The following is a 15172-nucleotide window of genomic DNA, read 5'->3' as shown; positions in this document are numbered from 1 at the left end:
TGGCGGCTTGGAGGAAGAAGCATCGGCTTCTGGTTTCTCCGTGGCCGCTGGTTTCTCCATGTCCGGTAACAGCCGGCGGCAGCAGGCGGTGGTTAGGGTTAGGTTTAAGGAATGTTAGAACCGTAGCTCTGATACCATAAAAGTGTTTATGGTATTGAATAATTCATTGTTTCATTGAATAATCAAGATCCCTTTAAATAGGGTAAAGGATTACATAAAACAACTCCTAATAACTAGGAAACATAAATCAACTATGATACAACTTCTAGGAATAGATAATGATTAACTAATAATAATAATATAAATATTATCGGCTAAGAGTATCCATGTTTAATGGGAACATGGTTGGGAACCAAACCCTGTTTTGAATCCGATCCAACATGATTTGGAAACCGGTTTGGTTGGACCCGAACCTAACCATACTGCAGAAATTGGGTTGTAAGCTTATACTTTGAAACCGGTCAAACCCGAACCTTTCCCACTCAAGAAACAGCTTCAACCTGAACTGTTTGATAATCTTTGACCCAACCCAAACCAGTTTGGGGGCCGAACCCGATTTGTACACCTCTACTTAGAGCTAACATCATAACCCCCTTTAAAATCTTCACACTTTGATTATGATCTTTCGACTGGAACCCTCCACGACAAAATCATCGTTATCGTTGACTCTTCAAAAGTAACAACAATGGAGTCACCAAAGACATGGAACCTATCTTTGCAGCTAATTAAAAGAGCTAAGCTAGCCGCGCTTGGCTTGGCTTGCTGTAGCTTTCTAGCTAGGCTCGTTTCAAGCTTTATATTCAAATCACTAGCTTGGCTTGTCGAAAATTCTAAGCTCACCTACTTATCTATTTACTAATTATTTAGTTATTTTTATCTTAATTATATAGTTATTTTGTTATGTAATATATTTATAATTACACATGTATGTATCACGTTATAATTAACACGTGAATAGGATCGCTTAGACAAATTTAGGGTTTGGGCTCATAAATTACAAATGTAGAATAGCCTAATATCTAAATCCATATGTAACAAAACTTTTAACAAATCTCAAGAGACTAAAATAGTGTGCATATTAGAAAGCAAGCACATTTCAATTGCACTTTGGAAATTGTTGGTGTCTTTTCAATCACCATTGCTCTCTCCAAACCATCCATCATTTTAAGAGCACCCACAACAATATTGTTATTCGCTTTTCGTGGCTAACATGACAACTCCTTGCAACCAACGTGGAGAGAGTGAGGAAGCAATCGATGGTGACTAATGTCCACGGATGGAGACTGTGAAAGAGGTAGGCCATATGTAGTTGGTGTCATTGCGACCAACATGGAAGAGAGAGTGAAGAAGCCTCGCATGAGGACTAGGCCCACGGATGGAGACCGTGAGAAAGGGAGGAGGGACGGGGAGAGAAATTCATCAATGTTCGTGAAAGAAGAGGGGAGGGATTAGTGTTAATCAATATGTTAAAATTTTGCTATATCAAGTTAGTCTCATCCAAAAACCAGAACCAGAGGGTAATTCCTTCATTTATCTTAAATGAATCCCTTTGCATATAAAGCTTTGAACTTGATATAGTCATCTCCACACCAAGACTAAACCCTTCAAACATAAGTACCATCACAATGTACGTTTATGCACCAGTAAAACATTGACATAACATATTGCATGCATATATGATAACACGAGTTGCTAGACCTATAGTTTGGAACAACTTCATGCATTATTAACCTTTGGCGCCCATCCAGCAATCACGTATTCTTCTTTAGCCGGTTTCGTTTTCTCAAACGACTCCCTAGAGAAGAGAGACTGCATCAACATCATCATCGTCATGTCATCGTAAGTTAGAAACACATAAAGTAATGTCTATACATATATAATCATATAGTCACTATTAGTCTCAACAAAGGGGTTGCAAGAGATACTGTTTGGATGTGCTTTTGTTATTTAAAGTTATACAATCAAAGCATGTTTGACAAATTATAAATAGATCAGCAGAATCAATTTTGTCACATTTGCCACTAAACTGGTTATCTAGCCCATGAATAATAAGATCCTGAATTAGACATACTTCCGGGAATGGTCCAAACTCAAATCGACGGTACAGCTTTGGCGCCAAACTCAAATCGACGACTGTGATCTTTTCTCCATTAACATAAGGTCCCTGATACATTAACAGATTAACTTATAAACAAATTATCATCATTTCACCATATATACAAAAACACACACTTTGTACCAACTAAAAATACTCATCTTGTTCATTAAATCCTTTTGAAGTAACTGGGGTTCATCAAATCAAAAGAATTACAACTTAAAAAAAAAAACTTGTTTGACTCATTTACTAGAAAAATTTATGAATGAATTCCATTTCGATTCGAGTTCAATTCCCTTTTCTCCAGCCAAACATGTTCATACCAATTTTAATTCCAATACTTTTGAATTCCAAATTTCCAATGATCTAGTGTTTAACTCGCTAGGGGTTATCAGCCCCACCGACTAACGATTAATATGGATTAATCGGATTGAAATTTTTATGTGTAATCATTCAAAATAAGTATAATATTTTTCAAATCCTTCAAAGATTTTACCGAGTAGCGATTAGTTGCCAACTGATTCTAATTTTTACAACACCGAATGATCCAAACACCACCTAAGAGTATGAAACATACATTGTTCTTGAGGTGTTCTTCTAATGCATTCAATTCATCAAGCAAAGCTTGTTCAGTCCCATCATTCACATCCTTGCTCTTCAAGAATCCCACAAACTTTGGGAAAATCTTTGACCCACTACAATTTTTTAAATATCAAAAGTCAAAATTTAATCATATAAAATATTATTAAAGCATACAAAAATTTATTCAACAGCATGCAGAATATTAAGAGATGACATACACAGAAGCTAATTCAGGTGGAGTAACAAGAGAAGGTTCTGGAAACTTGTCTTCAATCAGCAGTGGCGGACCCAGGATTTTTTGACAACGGGGTCCCGTTATTTTCGGCGTTCAAATTTTTGGGTCGGTCGTTGTTTGGGTCGGGTCAGGTCAGGTCGGGTCGAGTGGAGAAACATAATAAAAAACAATATCATTATAATAAAACCCACACAATAGGATGTCATTCAAAACGATAAGAGAAAACATTACAATCATGATATGAACAAGTTACATGCTTCCATCTGCAAAATCAAAGCTTTGCCATTACGAAATAGAAAGTAAATAAATACAGGCTCCAAATATTCCTTTTGCTACTAATTTAACATGACTAAACCCATTTTAGATATTTACCGCGTTTCTCACAAAATTCCTCATACTCATAAATAGCTAGACCATCTAAGTTATGCTTAATTAACTTATTATGTTACAACTCTATTCAACAAGAGTCTAGTGGTCAAAGCCAGTTTCACCCTGAACAAAATTAAAATTTTGAAAAAAGAATCGTTTTGACCCGAGCCAAATTGAAACACTCTTAAATGAACCGTTTTTGCACGATCTAAACCGTGCTACTCTCCTCAAACCCTAACTCCATAGCATGGCTCTTCTCTAAATCTATATATATATATATATATATATATATATATATATATATATATAACAATACCCCATCTTCAAACCATTTCCCCATTCTTTTCAATGATTCTTGAATAACTAACCTTAAAATTAAGTTTTTGACATAACAAAGTCGTAATCTAACAATAATATACAACATACAGTTACTAATCTAAGTAAATAATTGCATAAAATCAATCAATTGGATATCTTTATTTTATGGAGTAAGTGTTTAAAATTACCTGAAAGTTGTGGCAAAATCAGAAAGCAATGAAGACAGAGGAGCGCCAAAGGGATGGATGGTGGCTGAGAAGGGCCGCGGCGGCAGGTGGTGGGTTGGTGGCGGTCTTGCGGAGGCTTGAGCAGTGTTGAGGAGTTGAGGTTGAGCAACAACGTTCAGATCTGTTCTGGTTCTGGTTGATGTTATAAACTTAAAAAACCCTAATTATTATATTGACTATTTGACTAAAAAAGAAAATAGCAAAAACATAGAAAAAACGGATTGTGGATGAGACTCGAACCTGGGACATTCCACACCCAAAACAAGGATCTTTCCCAGCAGAGCAGATCTGTAACATTGTTATGGGGTCCAAGTGATAATTTATATGGGGTCCTTCAAAAATTTTCTATATCGCTTCTAAATAAATTTTAAAAAACATTGGTGTCCCGGGACCCCGACGGCTACTATGTAGGTCCGCCCCTGTCAATCAGACCAACAATAACATCAGAATCAGGAACCCATGTATCATCAAACTTAATCAAAGGTACTTTCCCATCTGGGTTCACTTCAAGAAACCTAAACAAACAAACACAAAAGTTGTCATAAAAAACCATGGTTGCAAAAGTCCCTAAACGCTGCAAAGTTGGTCGACTGGGAATTGTGAGTACTCGGCCTAGACAAGGATTAATAGTCGAGTACTTGGCGCCTAGACTGATTTTTACAATACTTTAAAAAACACAAAAAGTGAGTAAATTTATGATCATCAAACAAAGATAGGGCTGTCTCCGAGAATCGTGAAAAATTTTTAGGGTCGAAGGCGAAAAAAAAATTGGACCTTAAATTAGTTGATTAATTGGGTTTAAGCGGTAAGAATACATAATTTCTTTTTCACAAAAAATATATATATATAATTTAAGAAAAATAAAAATTCAGGCCTAACAGGTTGTCGTTAAGCGCTGCCAAGTTGGTCGACTGTGGAGTTGCTAAATATTCGGCTTAGTCGAGGAGTACTCAAAATTACTCGTTGAGTACTCGACCTTGGCAGGAAGCCAGGAAGTACCTGGGATTACTCGTCAAGTACTCAGGTGTCTAGACCGGTATTTACAAAACTTTAAAAAAACACAAAAATTAAGTAAATTTAAGATCATCAAACAAAGATGATCACCATTTTGGTTTGCTATCCAGATTAATAAGATGGGTTTTGTACGGAACTTTCTTTTCTTCCAGAGTCAAAGTAACCCTTTGGCAAAATGGACCTGAAATAATAATAATTTAAATAAGTAAAACATAAAAAATGAAGGTGATGGAATGTTGATGAAAATGAGATATTTGAGAGATTAATAATAAGATTATTAGTACAGTCTCCAAGTTCATCAGGGGCACCAGTAGCAGCCTTGACACAGATCTCAATTGCCATTAAAACTCTCTGAATCAATTAGTTTGCTGAGAGAATGAGAGAGATGATGTTTTGTTCTAATTTTAGTGAGGAGACAGCAAGTGTATTTAGACGGATTCTGGAGTGTATACGTTTCAATGTTTTTAGACACACATGAAATCTACCCGCATAAAGAATCAATGACTAGGACATAAAGTATAAATTATTAAAGGGTCTTTTTGAAAAAGAAGTGGTTCAAAACTAACGTTCGAAACGGAGATTTTAGGGTCAGTTGTGGTAGCCAAAAACGTCTCGGTAATATGCTTGCTACGTAGGTGAAAAACGTCTTATAAATAATTTTACTGATTAAATATAATTAATATAATATTTTTTAATATATAAATAAGTTAACTAATTAAAGAAATGGGGTGATTTGAGTGATGGATATTGGCTTATTAAATTAAGGGAAAATTCCCTAAATGACCTATTTGAAACGAGAGAAAATTTAAATGACTCATTAATAATCAATACTCTCAAAATGGACCAACAAATTTGGACTGAAGCGACGGGATTTAAATATATTTGAATCTCGTCTGTTCTGTCCAAATTTAAAGTGAATCCGTCTTTTCCGTCCAAATTTAAATTAAATCCGTTGTCACACCTCGACCAAAGGCGGCGGAACATGCTGGGATGCGACGGATTGTCCATAAGCACATGACACTAATTAAAGCGACAATATTTAACAAACTCTTCATTTCACAACATAGAAAATGTCACATAACAACATTCATAAGACAAATACAACAAAAGGTTGGTAAACAATTCATAGTTTTGAACAATATGTATGTAATAAGAAAAGCCACAATCTTGTATACAAAACAACAAATAAATAGCAATAATTTGGATAATATGAGGTCGCTAATAAGAATACATTAGCGGCACCGTCTATAAGAGAATACCAAACAGATTAGGATTTCATGAGGTCGTTAATAAGAATACATTAACGACACCATGCTATAAGAGGATACCAGATAGTTCACGGATTTATGATTCAGCACTCCAAAAGCGGTAAACACATAAGCATATAATCATGTAAGCATAGAACACCAAATCGAGCATTTATTTAAGTAAAGTATACAATAACGTTTGTGGTTTAAGACTCAAGTATAAAGCATTTAATTTGAAGAAGTATGAAATGTCACACCCAAAACAAAAGATGGAAAAACGGGAGATGAATGTACTCACCTTCAAGTAATAAACTTGAAAAGTTGATAATTTGGAGATTTACCGGAATGACGGGTTTAACGAACAATGCCTAAAAGGAAAGAAGTTTTGGATTTAGAAAGGTTGTTTTGAAGATCTTTCAATAAAATACATGTTGCGAAAAGTAAACAATTTAAAGTTCAAGGTTTAAAATGTAACTATTTAAGAACTTATAATAATAACCCTTTAAAAATGTAAGTTCGCTCGAAACCGGGTTAAAGTATCTAACCTTAATATTTACTCAACCTATGTTAAGTAATAAGGTGGGAAAAATGTAAGAATACAGGTCCCTTTGTAATAAAGATACTAAAACGGGTTTTAACGAGTGTTGGGGTTGTTGGTTCGAGTTTTGACAATTGGTCAAACCCAAAGTCAACTTTCCAAAATATTAAAAGTTATGAGATAACTCATAAAAATCCAATAATACTTAACCAAGTATGTAGATATATTGTTTTAGAACTAACAACGTACGTTAAGCAAGTGTTCGGTTTTGTCGGTCCAAACTTTGTTATGAGATTAAGTTGGATCTAACATTTCCAAGTACTCAAGAAAATAATTAAAATCAGTTTGTAAACTATTTTTAAAGAAATATACAAGTCTTGATAGCTAAAAACACACTTGTATGTCTTAAGCGAGTAAAAATCGGATTGGTTCGGTTTCCATCTCCCAACAAGTTCATAGATGGTTTCCATATGCCCATATACCCAAGAACTTGTATAATAATGTACAAATGAAAATACCTAAGTTTTACAACCAAAAAGTTAACAATAAAGTCTTTAAACAAAAGTTCGGTTTACGGTTCGGATCTAGTTTCGGGTTAAGACCGAGGTTAGTGTCACACCCCACTTTAGGGCCTAGACGTGTGACCACAAGTTGGTACATGTTTTGTAAATAAATCAGAGTTGCGGTTTTATAGCAGAAGTCTTTAAAATATTTATATTGAAAACTTATTAAAATCTTGGGTTTGAATACCCGCTTGATACTTCAAATACACTTCTTTATAAAACATAACTCTTTTATAATATTTTTTTGAATAAAATACCTGAGCCATCAGATAGCATCTAATGACTATAACTTCAATCTTCTATTCCTTCTTGCTTGTCTGTTCTAACCTTTCTTGTTTCCCTGTAACATGGGTGGGAAAATACGTCAGCACAAAGCTGATGAATAACGCTGACTCTAAAATCTCTTTTCAATACCTTTGTGAAACCAACAATAATACCTTTGTGACTATTCATTAGGCACCCAACTACATTGGGATCAAATTACCCTAAGTACCATGTACAATTAATTATATACACAATATCATTTCTCTGAACAGTCCCGTAGACCTTCAGAGGCATGTTGATGATATGCATGGCCTCGGGGAAATGCCGAGTCACCATGTATGTTTGGATCCAGACACATGTATACTCTTAATCAGAGTGTCCGTTTCTTATTATTGTACACAAAGTTTTTAAGGATTCGTAAATCATATGCAAACATTCTGACTCAATATAAAAGGTTTAGGGCGTATTCACCTTATCTGGTTATAATCAGTTTCTGATACTGATTCCTGCTTTCTGTTCTCTTCTTCTTGTTTTGTTACCTCGGACCTATAGTACGAGAATAACATTTGTATAAATAACTAGATCAACGATCTAGCTTCAGACCTTTAGTCTGTTTTGTATAGCTTTAACCTAGATAAAAGCATTTGTTTATTCAAAACATTTGGACCTTTAGTCCCTTTGTTTGTTTATCATTTACACACGATGTTTCTTCTTCAAGAAGAAACATTACTTTATAATATTATATTTCTTAACAATAAAGAAATACTATTTAATTATATCCCTTGAATAAACTTGCTTATGTTTCTTATTCAAGAAGAAACTATATTTTAACTATAACCTTTGCTTAAGAAGTGTTATTTTATTATTAATTGTAATCAAGGTTTGGCTATAATTTTGACTATGGTCTAAGCCATTTATAATATAATAATAACTTAGGCAGAACCCCTTACCTCGCACGGGTATTCGGAGTTAAATATTCCTAAGTTTATACGAGAAGCACTTCTACTCTATCTGCACGTTTATCGAGACGTTCTTGATCAACTCTTCTTGGCACGTAAATCGAGGAAACGTTCGGTCGCCGGGTCGTGCACGTACTTCGAGACGGAATGTCGGGTTTCTTGAGTGGCACGCACTTCGAGGAAACACCGGGTATTTGGCATGAATTACGAGGTTATGATTGTCGGGTCGGTGGTACGCAAAACGATGTTCGGCACGCAAACCGAGGTAGAGAGAGAAAGTTGTTTTAGAGAGAGAGTGCAAGGTGTGCATGAGAAATGTCGTGACATGCCCTATTTATAGCCCATTTTGGATCCCATCGCGATACGCTATGGGCCTCTTTCTCATGGTCATCGCGTATCGCGATGACACATGTCATCAGGCATTGCCAAGTGTCCTGGCCTGCTGCCACGTGTCACCAGAGTGTGACACGTGTCTCTGAGTCATCACGGCCCATCGCGATACGCGATGGCCGTCTCCTTGGACTCAACGCGTAGCGCGATGGGTTCCTGAATATTATTTTTCACTTTTAGCCCCTCGTCTTTGATAGCTTGTCATATCTAGGCTAATTCTCGTTGTCCAAAATTACTAAGGCTTCGCCTTCGCCATCGCCCGAGCTCGTGCGCGTCGGGTGCTACGCACCCTCCACTAGGATTACTTGGTGCATGATATTCATAAAAGAATATTACTATGGAAAATCTCTTCCTTATAAAGAGCTTCCATTTCTTTACCACTTTCCATGTGGGATGGATTCTAACTTCCTTATTTATACCTTAGTGGAATGCTTCCACTTTCTTACATCTTTCAATGTGGGATGGAGTTTTCTCTTTACTTATTTCCTCCATGTAAGAATACTTAGCTTTAGGAAATATTTTTGTTTCCTTATTTTTCTTATATTTCCTTATTTAATATTTTCTCATTACTTATCTTGAGATTATTTTTGATCCCTCAACTTTCCTAAGTTGTCAAATTTGGATCGAAATTTTGGGGGACGTTACAGTTAGAATCCACAAACCCATAACCATAGAACTCATAAAAACAATTTTATAAACTGAGATCTAACATTAAAACATGTTTAAACAAGTATTTAACAAAAACTAATAAGGAAAGTTCGCTTTACGTTTTCGAGCTATTTACGGTTAAACCGAATCATAGACTCTTAAAACCCATAACCATGGAACTTGTAAATAAACTAAAATGAGCAAAAGTTAAGCATGAATAATATGTATAAACAAGTTATATAAGTATATATATATATCAAGAACACGAAGTCCTCCATGAAGTCTTGCCTTACGAGGTCCGAAACCTCACCGAACGGAATCGGAGAAGTAACTACCAAAGGTAACAGGGGGTGTATATTATATATATGTTGTTCCACTATATTCAAGTATTAATAAGACTATATAAACAAATTAGAATGAAAGATTAAACTCAGTTTGACTTTTGGAAGTCAAACCTTCAAGAACACATAAATAAATAACCTTAAATCTTTGATGTTTGAGAGAGTTTTTGGAGTTGTAGCAGGGGAAAATGAAGGGAAATGGTGGTGTATATATAGGGTAAGTTGAAATGGTCAAGTATGAAGTGTTTTGCATGAAAATGGGATGGTTTAGTCACATGTTTGCATAAAAATAAACAAAAAACGAGTTGCTGGTCTGCAGCAGATGATCAATGTGGGTATCCCCCATCGCGTGGCGCGATGGGGTTGATTACCAAACTTTCCAACTTTTCAAAAATGGCAGATTTGGTCCCCGAAGTTCATTTTAAGTGATTTTTACGCGTTTTAAGGACCGAAAATGATGTTTTCAAGACCCAACAAGTGTAAAACAATATTGTAACATAAAATCCATCATTTTGATTATATCATAAGCTTCGGTTTACATAATAAAAGGTTACAAAACGAATACAAATCGAGACCCGAAATTGACGAATGTCACATCCGTCTTTCTCGTCCAACTTTTAAATAATTTCATCTTTCCAGTCCAAATTTTTAGAATTTTTTTTTGTCTTTTTCTCTAACACTTTTTTCTCTCTCATTCAACCTCTTTCCTCTTTTTTTCTTTTTCTTCATCATCATCATCATCTTCTTTTTATTCATTATCTCAATCGATTTCTATCTTTCGACTTGTCGGAGGGGAAAGATTTCGATAAACACGGAGTGGCTTCATCGTCAATTTCTTCATCTTCATCATTGTTAAAGAAATCATAGTAATAATTATCGATCAACAACGAGAAATCTTGGAACTTGGCCATTTTCCGTTAATGGGTTTTCTTTTTATTGTCGGAGATGAAGAATAAAAGATGATGATGATGAAGATGAGGAAGAAAAAAAAATAAGAGACATGTTGAAGGAGAGAGAAAAAAGTGTTAGAGAAAAAACAAAAAAAAATTCTAAAAATTTGGACTGAAAAGACGAAATTATTTAAAATTTGGACGGGAAGGACGAAATTATTTAAAATTTGGACGGAAAAGACGGAATTCACTTTAAATCTGGACGGAGCAGACGGGATTCAAATCTTTTTAAATCTCGTCACTCTAGTCCATATTTGTTGGTCCATTTTGAGAATATTGATTATTAATGGGTCATTTAAATTTTCTCTCTCTTCAAATGAGTCATTCTTTCCCTTAAATTAAACTAATCAAAGAAATTGCTTTGACCTTTCTTTTTACGTGCCCAGTGTAATGCCTAAATAGTAAACACGTCACAACTTTTTTTCTTTGATACACACAAGTTCATAATGGTGTTAGGGCGTTTTGAACAACAAAGGTGGAAAAACGCTTCAGTACTGACATGAGCAGGCTTGCATAATGGGTATAGGTTGACTAGAATCCATTAGTCTCAGGTTTGAATATGCTTAGTGACGTTTATTTTAACTTTTTCTTCTAATACAAGCTTAAAACATGTATGGTGTATCAACGATGCTGCCCACAAAGTTAAAAAAGCACGTCATAGAGAGAGACTAATAGGGAGGTGACCATCGCCCTTCATTCACAGCTTCACGACCATTGTCGCTTCGCCGAACACCGCTCACCTCCACAATTCTACTAGACCACCTCTGTTTCACCTAAAATTTCCATTAAGGTAAACTTATTTTCCACTCGGTATTTGCTATTTCTTAACTCAGAGCACTGGGTCAGTGTTCATTTGTGTAATTTTTACTGTTTTTACAATTATTCATAGTATCTTCATAATGAATTGAAATCAATCTTGTTTGGCGTACAAAATCCCCAATTTATTTACGCAATATTTGATGAAATTTTGGCTAGTTTTTCGTGGGTGTTTGATCCGCCGTTATTGGTCTTTGTCAAGTTCGCTTTAGATCACTAGAGTTTATACCTTTGATTCTGACCCACTGTTCTTGGCTATGAATATGCGATTATGTCAAATGGTTAATTGGGGATTTTATCCCTTTTTCTTGATTAAACAATATCGATAATGTAAAAAGGGTTCAAACGACAATTGTAGTTTATTGCCAAACGTCAGCTTCTTTGATAGTCCATCAGTCGCGAACTTCTCTTTTGTTATTGGTTGCTGATTCTCGATAGACAATAATAGATGATCGATGGTTCAAGGTTTCAATGAGTTTTTGGATATTGACTCTTATACCTATTCAAGATATGGATTGGTATTTTGATTGGTTGGTAAAACACCTAAACTAGTGTTGTATTAGAACTTACTCAAAACTCAATACTATACGATAAACCTAACATGATTTATACGGTCTAAACCTAAAAATAGTCATATCTACCTAGAAGTCCTAAACAATAGATAAATTATTATTTTAAATAAACCTAATAATCAAAACAAACATGCATTTGAGCTTACAATTTGATTCGCACTCCAAGGCTAATTTCGAAATTGCCAACAGTATAAAGGTGGCTATAGATAATTATTATTATTATTATTGGAACGGCTAGTGGCTATAGATGTGTACTTAAATTTTTTTTAACTACCAACTAAAACTAAGTAACGCTGGATCCTCCGTACGTGGTCCCCATTGGTTAAAGGTAGCCCGAGCAGGCCACTAGTCTGGACGGACGGAGCCCCTAGCGGTCCACCTGTTGAGGGATTCACCGGATAAAACCCGACCTTCACGCCCGCCAAATGGCACGACAGTGAGGAGCCGGTAAAACCGGGTGAGATCAGGTTTCGAACCCTGACAAGCCAGAGTCATTTCTTATATCTCCCATATAAATTGATGATAATGAGGTATTTATAAATTGGTGATAGATGTGTACTTAATACATAAGCATTCAAGTTGTATATATATCAATGAAATATAAATAAGTTATTATTATTGTGTATATATTTGATTGGGGAAAAGGTTTTTGGTCGGTTGAAAGTACAATTTATTTTTGTCGCATATCGGCATATGCCAAATTTCCCTATGACTTGAAATTTTGTTGGAGACTTCATTTGCACAGTTACATGTTTGTTTCGCAAATAGCGCCAAATTATGTCGGTAGTTGACCAACCAAAAAAAATATATATTTGTGGCCTTGTGGGCACTTAAAGTGAAGTGATGCAACTAGAATCTACGAACCCTGTTTTATATAACTGGAAAATTACCACAATGTCCTATTAATTATTAATAGAGAAATATTTTAATTTTTTTTACATAAATAAAAGTTTTCAGAAATGTCCTCATACAAACATATCCTTAACGACGTGTTAGGCCTCAACGCGTCTTTCGCGACCTGTTAGTCTCCAACGTGTCTTTCACGACCTGTTAGCATCTAACGCGTCTTTCAAGACATATTTGCCCTATTTATTATTATTTTTTAATATTACATTATTATAATTAATTTTACTCATATTTGGTTTTTTAATAACTTGTAATAAATAAAGTTTTATAATGTTCCAAATATACATTTGAGCCGTACTTATTTTTATCTACGTGTTGGCATAAACATTACTTAAAAGGTTTTGACTCAATTAGCAAAACCGAGAAAACCGCATCCAAAACCAAACTAAACCCAAAAAACAGAAACCAAAAACCGAAACCGAATGGTTTTAGAAAATCATAAAACCGGAAGTTTGGTTTTCAGTTGGGTTTGTCAAAACCGCACTGAACCGCACTACGCACACCCCTAATACTCAACTATGATGAATTGATGTTGGCATTTTTTTTAATTGGTATAGATTCGGAACCTTCCATTTTGATTTATTTTAAAATACAAAAATACAAATTATTCTTACTAATTATGATTTTAGAAAATTAAAATATATCTAATGAATTCATAAGATATGTTATTATGTATATTATTAAATTTAACCTTTTTTGTTTTATTTTTTTAACCACCCATATATCACATGAGCTCTATCATAGTTTAAGAGTAAAGTGGATGGTATTCGTTTGTTGAAAATAAATTGATTTAATTAGACTCGGTGGCGTAGCCATAAACTTTTTCCTATGAGTTCGGAAAATTTCAATGGATGGACGACCGATTGTCTATCACTTACGTTTGAGTTTTCTATGGGTTTGATGTAGAAATTTCTACGGATACGATGTCAAAACACTTGAATATATAACTCTAAAAAGAAGTTTGTACGTGTTCGGTCGATCCCACTCCCCAAAAGCTTCATGCGCCCCTGATTAGACCGTCGTCATCATGGGCGAAGCTTATACAGGGATTCGAGCCCCCCTTATCTCAGTAGTATAAATTTACTCGTGTTTGTCCGAAAATTGTGATCCACTCTCCTCTTTTTCGTATACAACCTTTGCCACTGGCGTTATTATAAATTCCAGTGTTTCTTTTCATAATTCAGTTAATCTTCTGATTATCATAAAACTTCCGGATTTTAGGACACTTAAATCGACAATCTTTTGTTTGATAAATCCTCAAGAGCAATGTTTGTTTTATATTGCAGTTGAATACATGATAAAAACATAGATGATCACATATGCAGTCATTTAGTTCGATTAAGAAGCGGAAGTGTCCCTTACGATCCTCTTCTTCTTTGTTTTGCTTTTTTAACGATATGATTTTGTTTCGAGCTCTTGAAATACATGGTGGTGATGGTGGGGTGTGTGTGTGATGGGGGGGGGGGGGGGTGTGGGGGAATTTTGTTGGCCCAAATCTTGACCAACACACGCATAATACTAGATTGATACTAAACACACTTATTGACCTTTTTTATTAATAAATTTGTAAAACTCGACACATAGATGAATATACCATTAGACCTATATTTATATTATATTAGTTTGATCCTCCCGTGCTACGGGGGTTTATTTAAGTTTTTGTTTTTAATCGTTTTGCTATTTTATGATTATTTATTTTATGTTTTAACGTATTTTTGTTTTAATTTGATACATATATATTAGTTTTTTATTATATTTTTTAGCGTTTGAGTTTTTTCAATTGAGATGTGTAGGTTTTTAAAATTTTTAACAAACAAACATGAGCGTGTTGATTTTTTTAAATGAACAAAGAAGAACACAAATATTTGTCCGATGTAAAAGGTGACGTTGATGTAGTTGACGATGGTGGGTAGTATCAGAAGTTAACCGACGATGGAGATGATAGACCAATAACGGAAAACATGTAAAGGAGATAAATTAAATTAGGTTTGATGATGAAAGTGTTTACCAATAAAAGAGATCTTATAACCCATTTGAGGGCTATTAGGGCTTGATAAGACTCATAACCGTGAAAATTATTCTTTGATGATTAAGGGTTATTTTCAATTTTTCACAAATAAATGAGATGTTATAACTCG

At 34.8% G+C, this 15172-nt stretch overlaps 1 protein-coding gene across 1 annotated transcript; it reads right to left on the bottom strand.

The window, feature by feature from the left end:
* Positions 1 to 1555: 1555 nt before the first annotated feature.
* On the bottom strand, positions 1556 to 5437 carry LOC143549656 (glutathione S-transferase DHAR2-like). The gene is made up of 7 exons (XM_077040517.1): positions 5125 to 5437; positions 4931 to 5021; positions 4257 to 4341; positions 2896 to 2954; positions 2673 to 2790; positions 2072 to 2164; positions 1556 to 1866 (listed from the first exon to the last, which is right to left on the bottom strand). Exons 1-7 carry the CDS (start codon positions 5180 to 5182, stop codon positions 1717 to 1719), a joined length of 654 nt encoding a protein of 217 aa, XP_076896632.1. The 5' UTR covers positions 5183 to 5437; the 3' UTR covers positions 1556 to 1716.
* Between the last annotated feature and the right edge of the window lie 9735 nt (positions 5438 to 15172).

This window comes from Bidens hawaiensis, unplaced genomic scaffold, assembly GCF_021521415.1.
Source record: "Bidens hawaiensis isolate Kalapana, Puna unplaced genomic scaffold, B.hawaiensis_p1.1 tig00000978_1, whole genome shotgun sequence".
In the NCBI taxonomy this organism is placed as follows: Eukaryota; Viridiplantae; Streptophyta; class Magnoliopsida; order Asterales; family Asteraceae; genus Bidens; species Bidens hawaiensis.
Note: the sequence above shows the minus strand (reverse complement) of the source record. Positions and strands in the feature narration are given on the sequence as shown.

Excerpts from the sequence above, each read along its gene's own strand:
- LOC143549656 (XM_077040517.1), bottom strand. The coding sequence starts at position 5,182 with ATGGCAATTGAGATCTGTGTCAAGGCTGCTACTGGTGCCCCTGATGAA. Across the intron at positions 5,022-5,124 it reads CCCTGATGAACTTGGAGACT|GTCCATTTTGCCAAAGGGTT; the intron begins GTACTAATAATC and ends TTATTATTTCAG. Across the intron at positions 2,955-4,256 it reads ATTCTGATGTTATTGTTGGT|CTGATTGAAGACAAGTTTCC; the intron begins CTGATTGACAGG and ends GGTCCGCCACTG.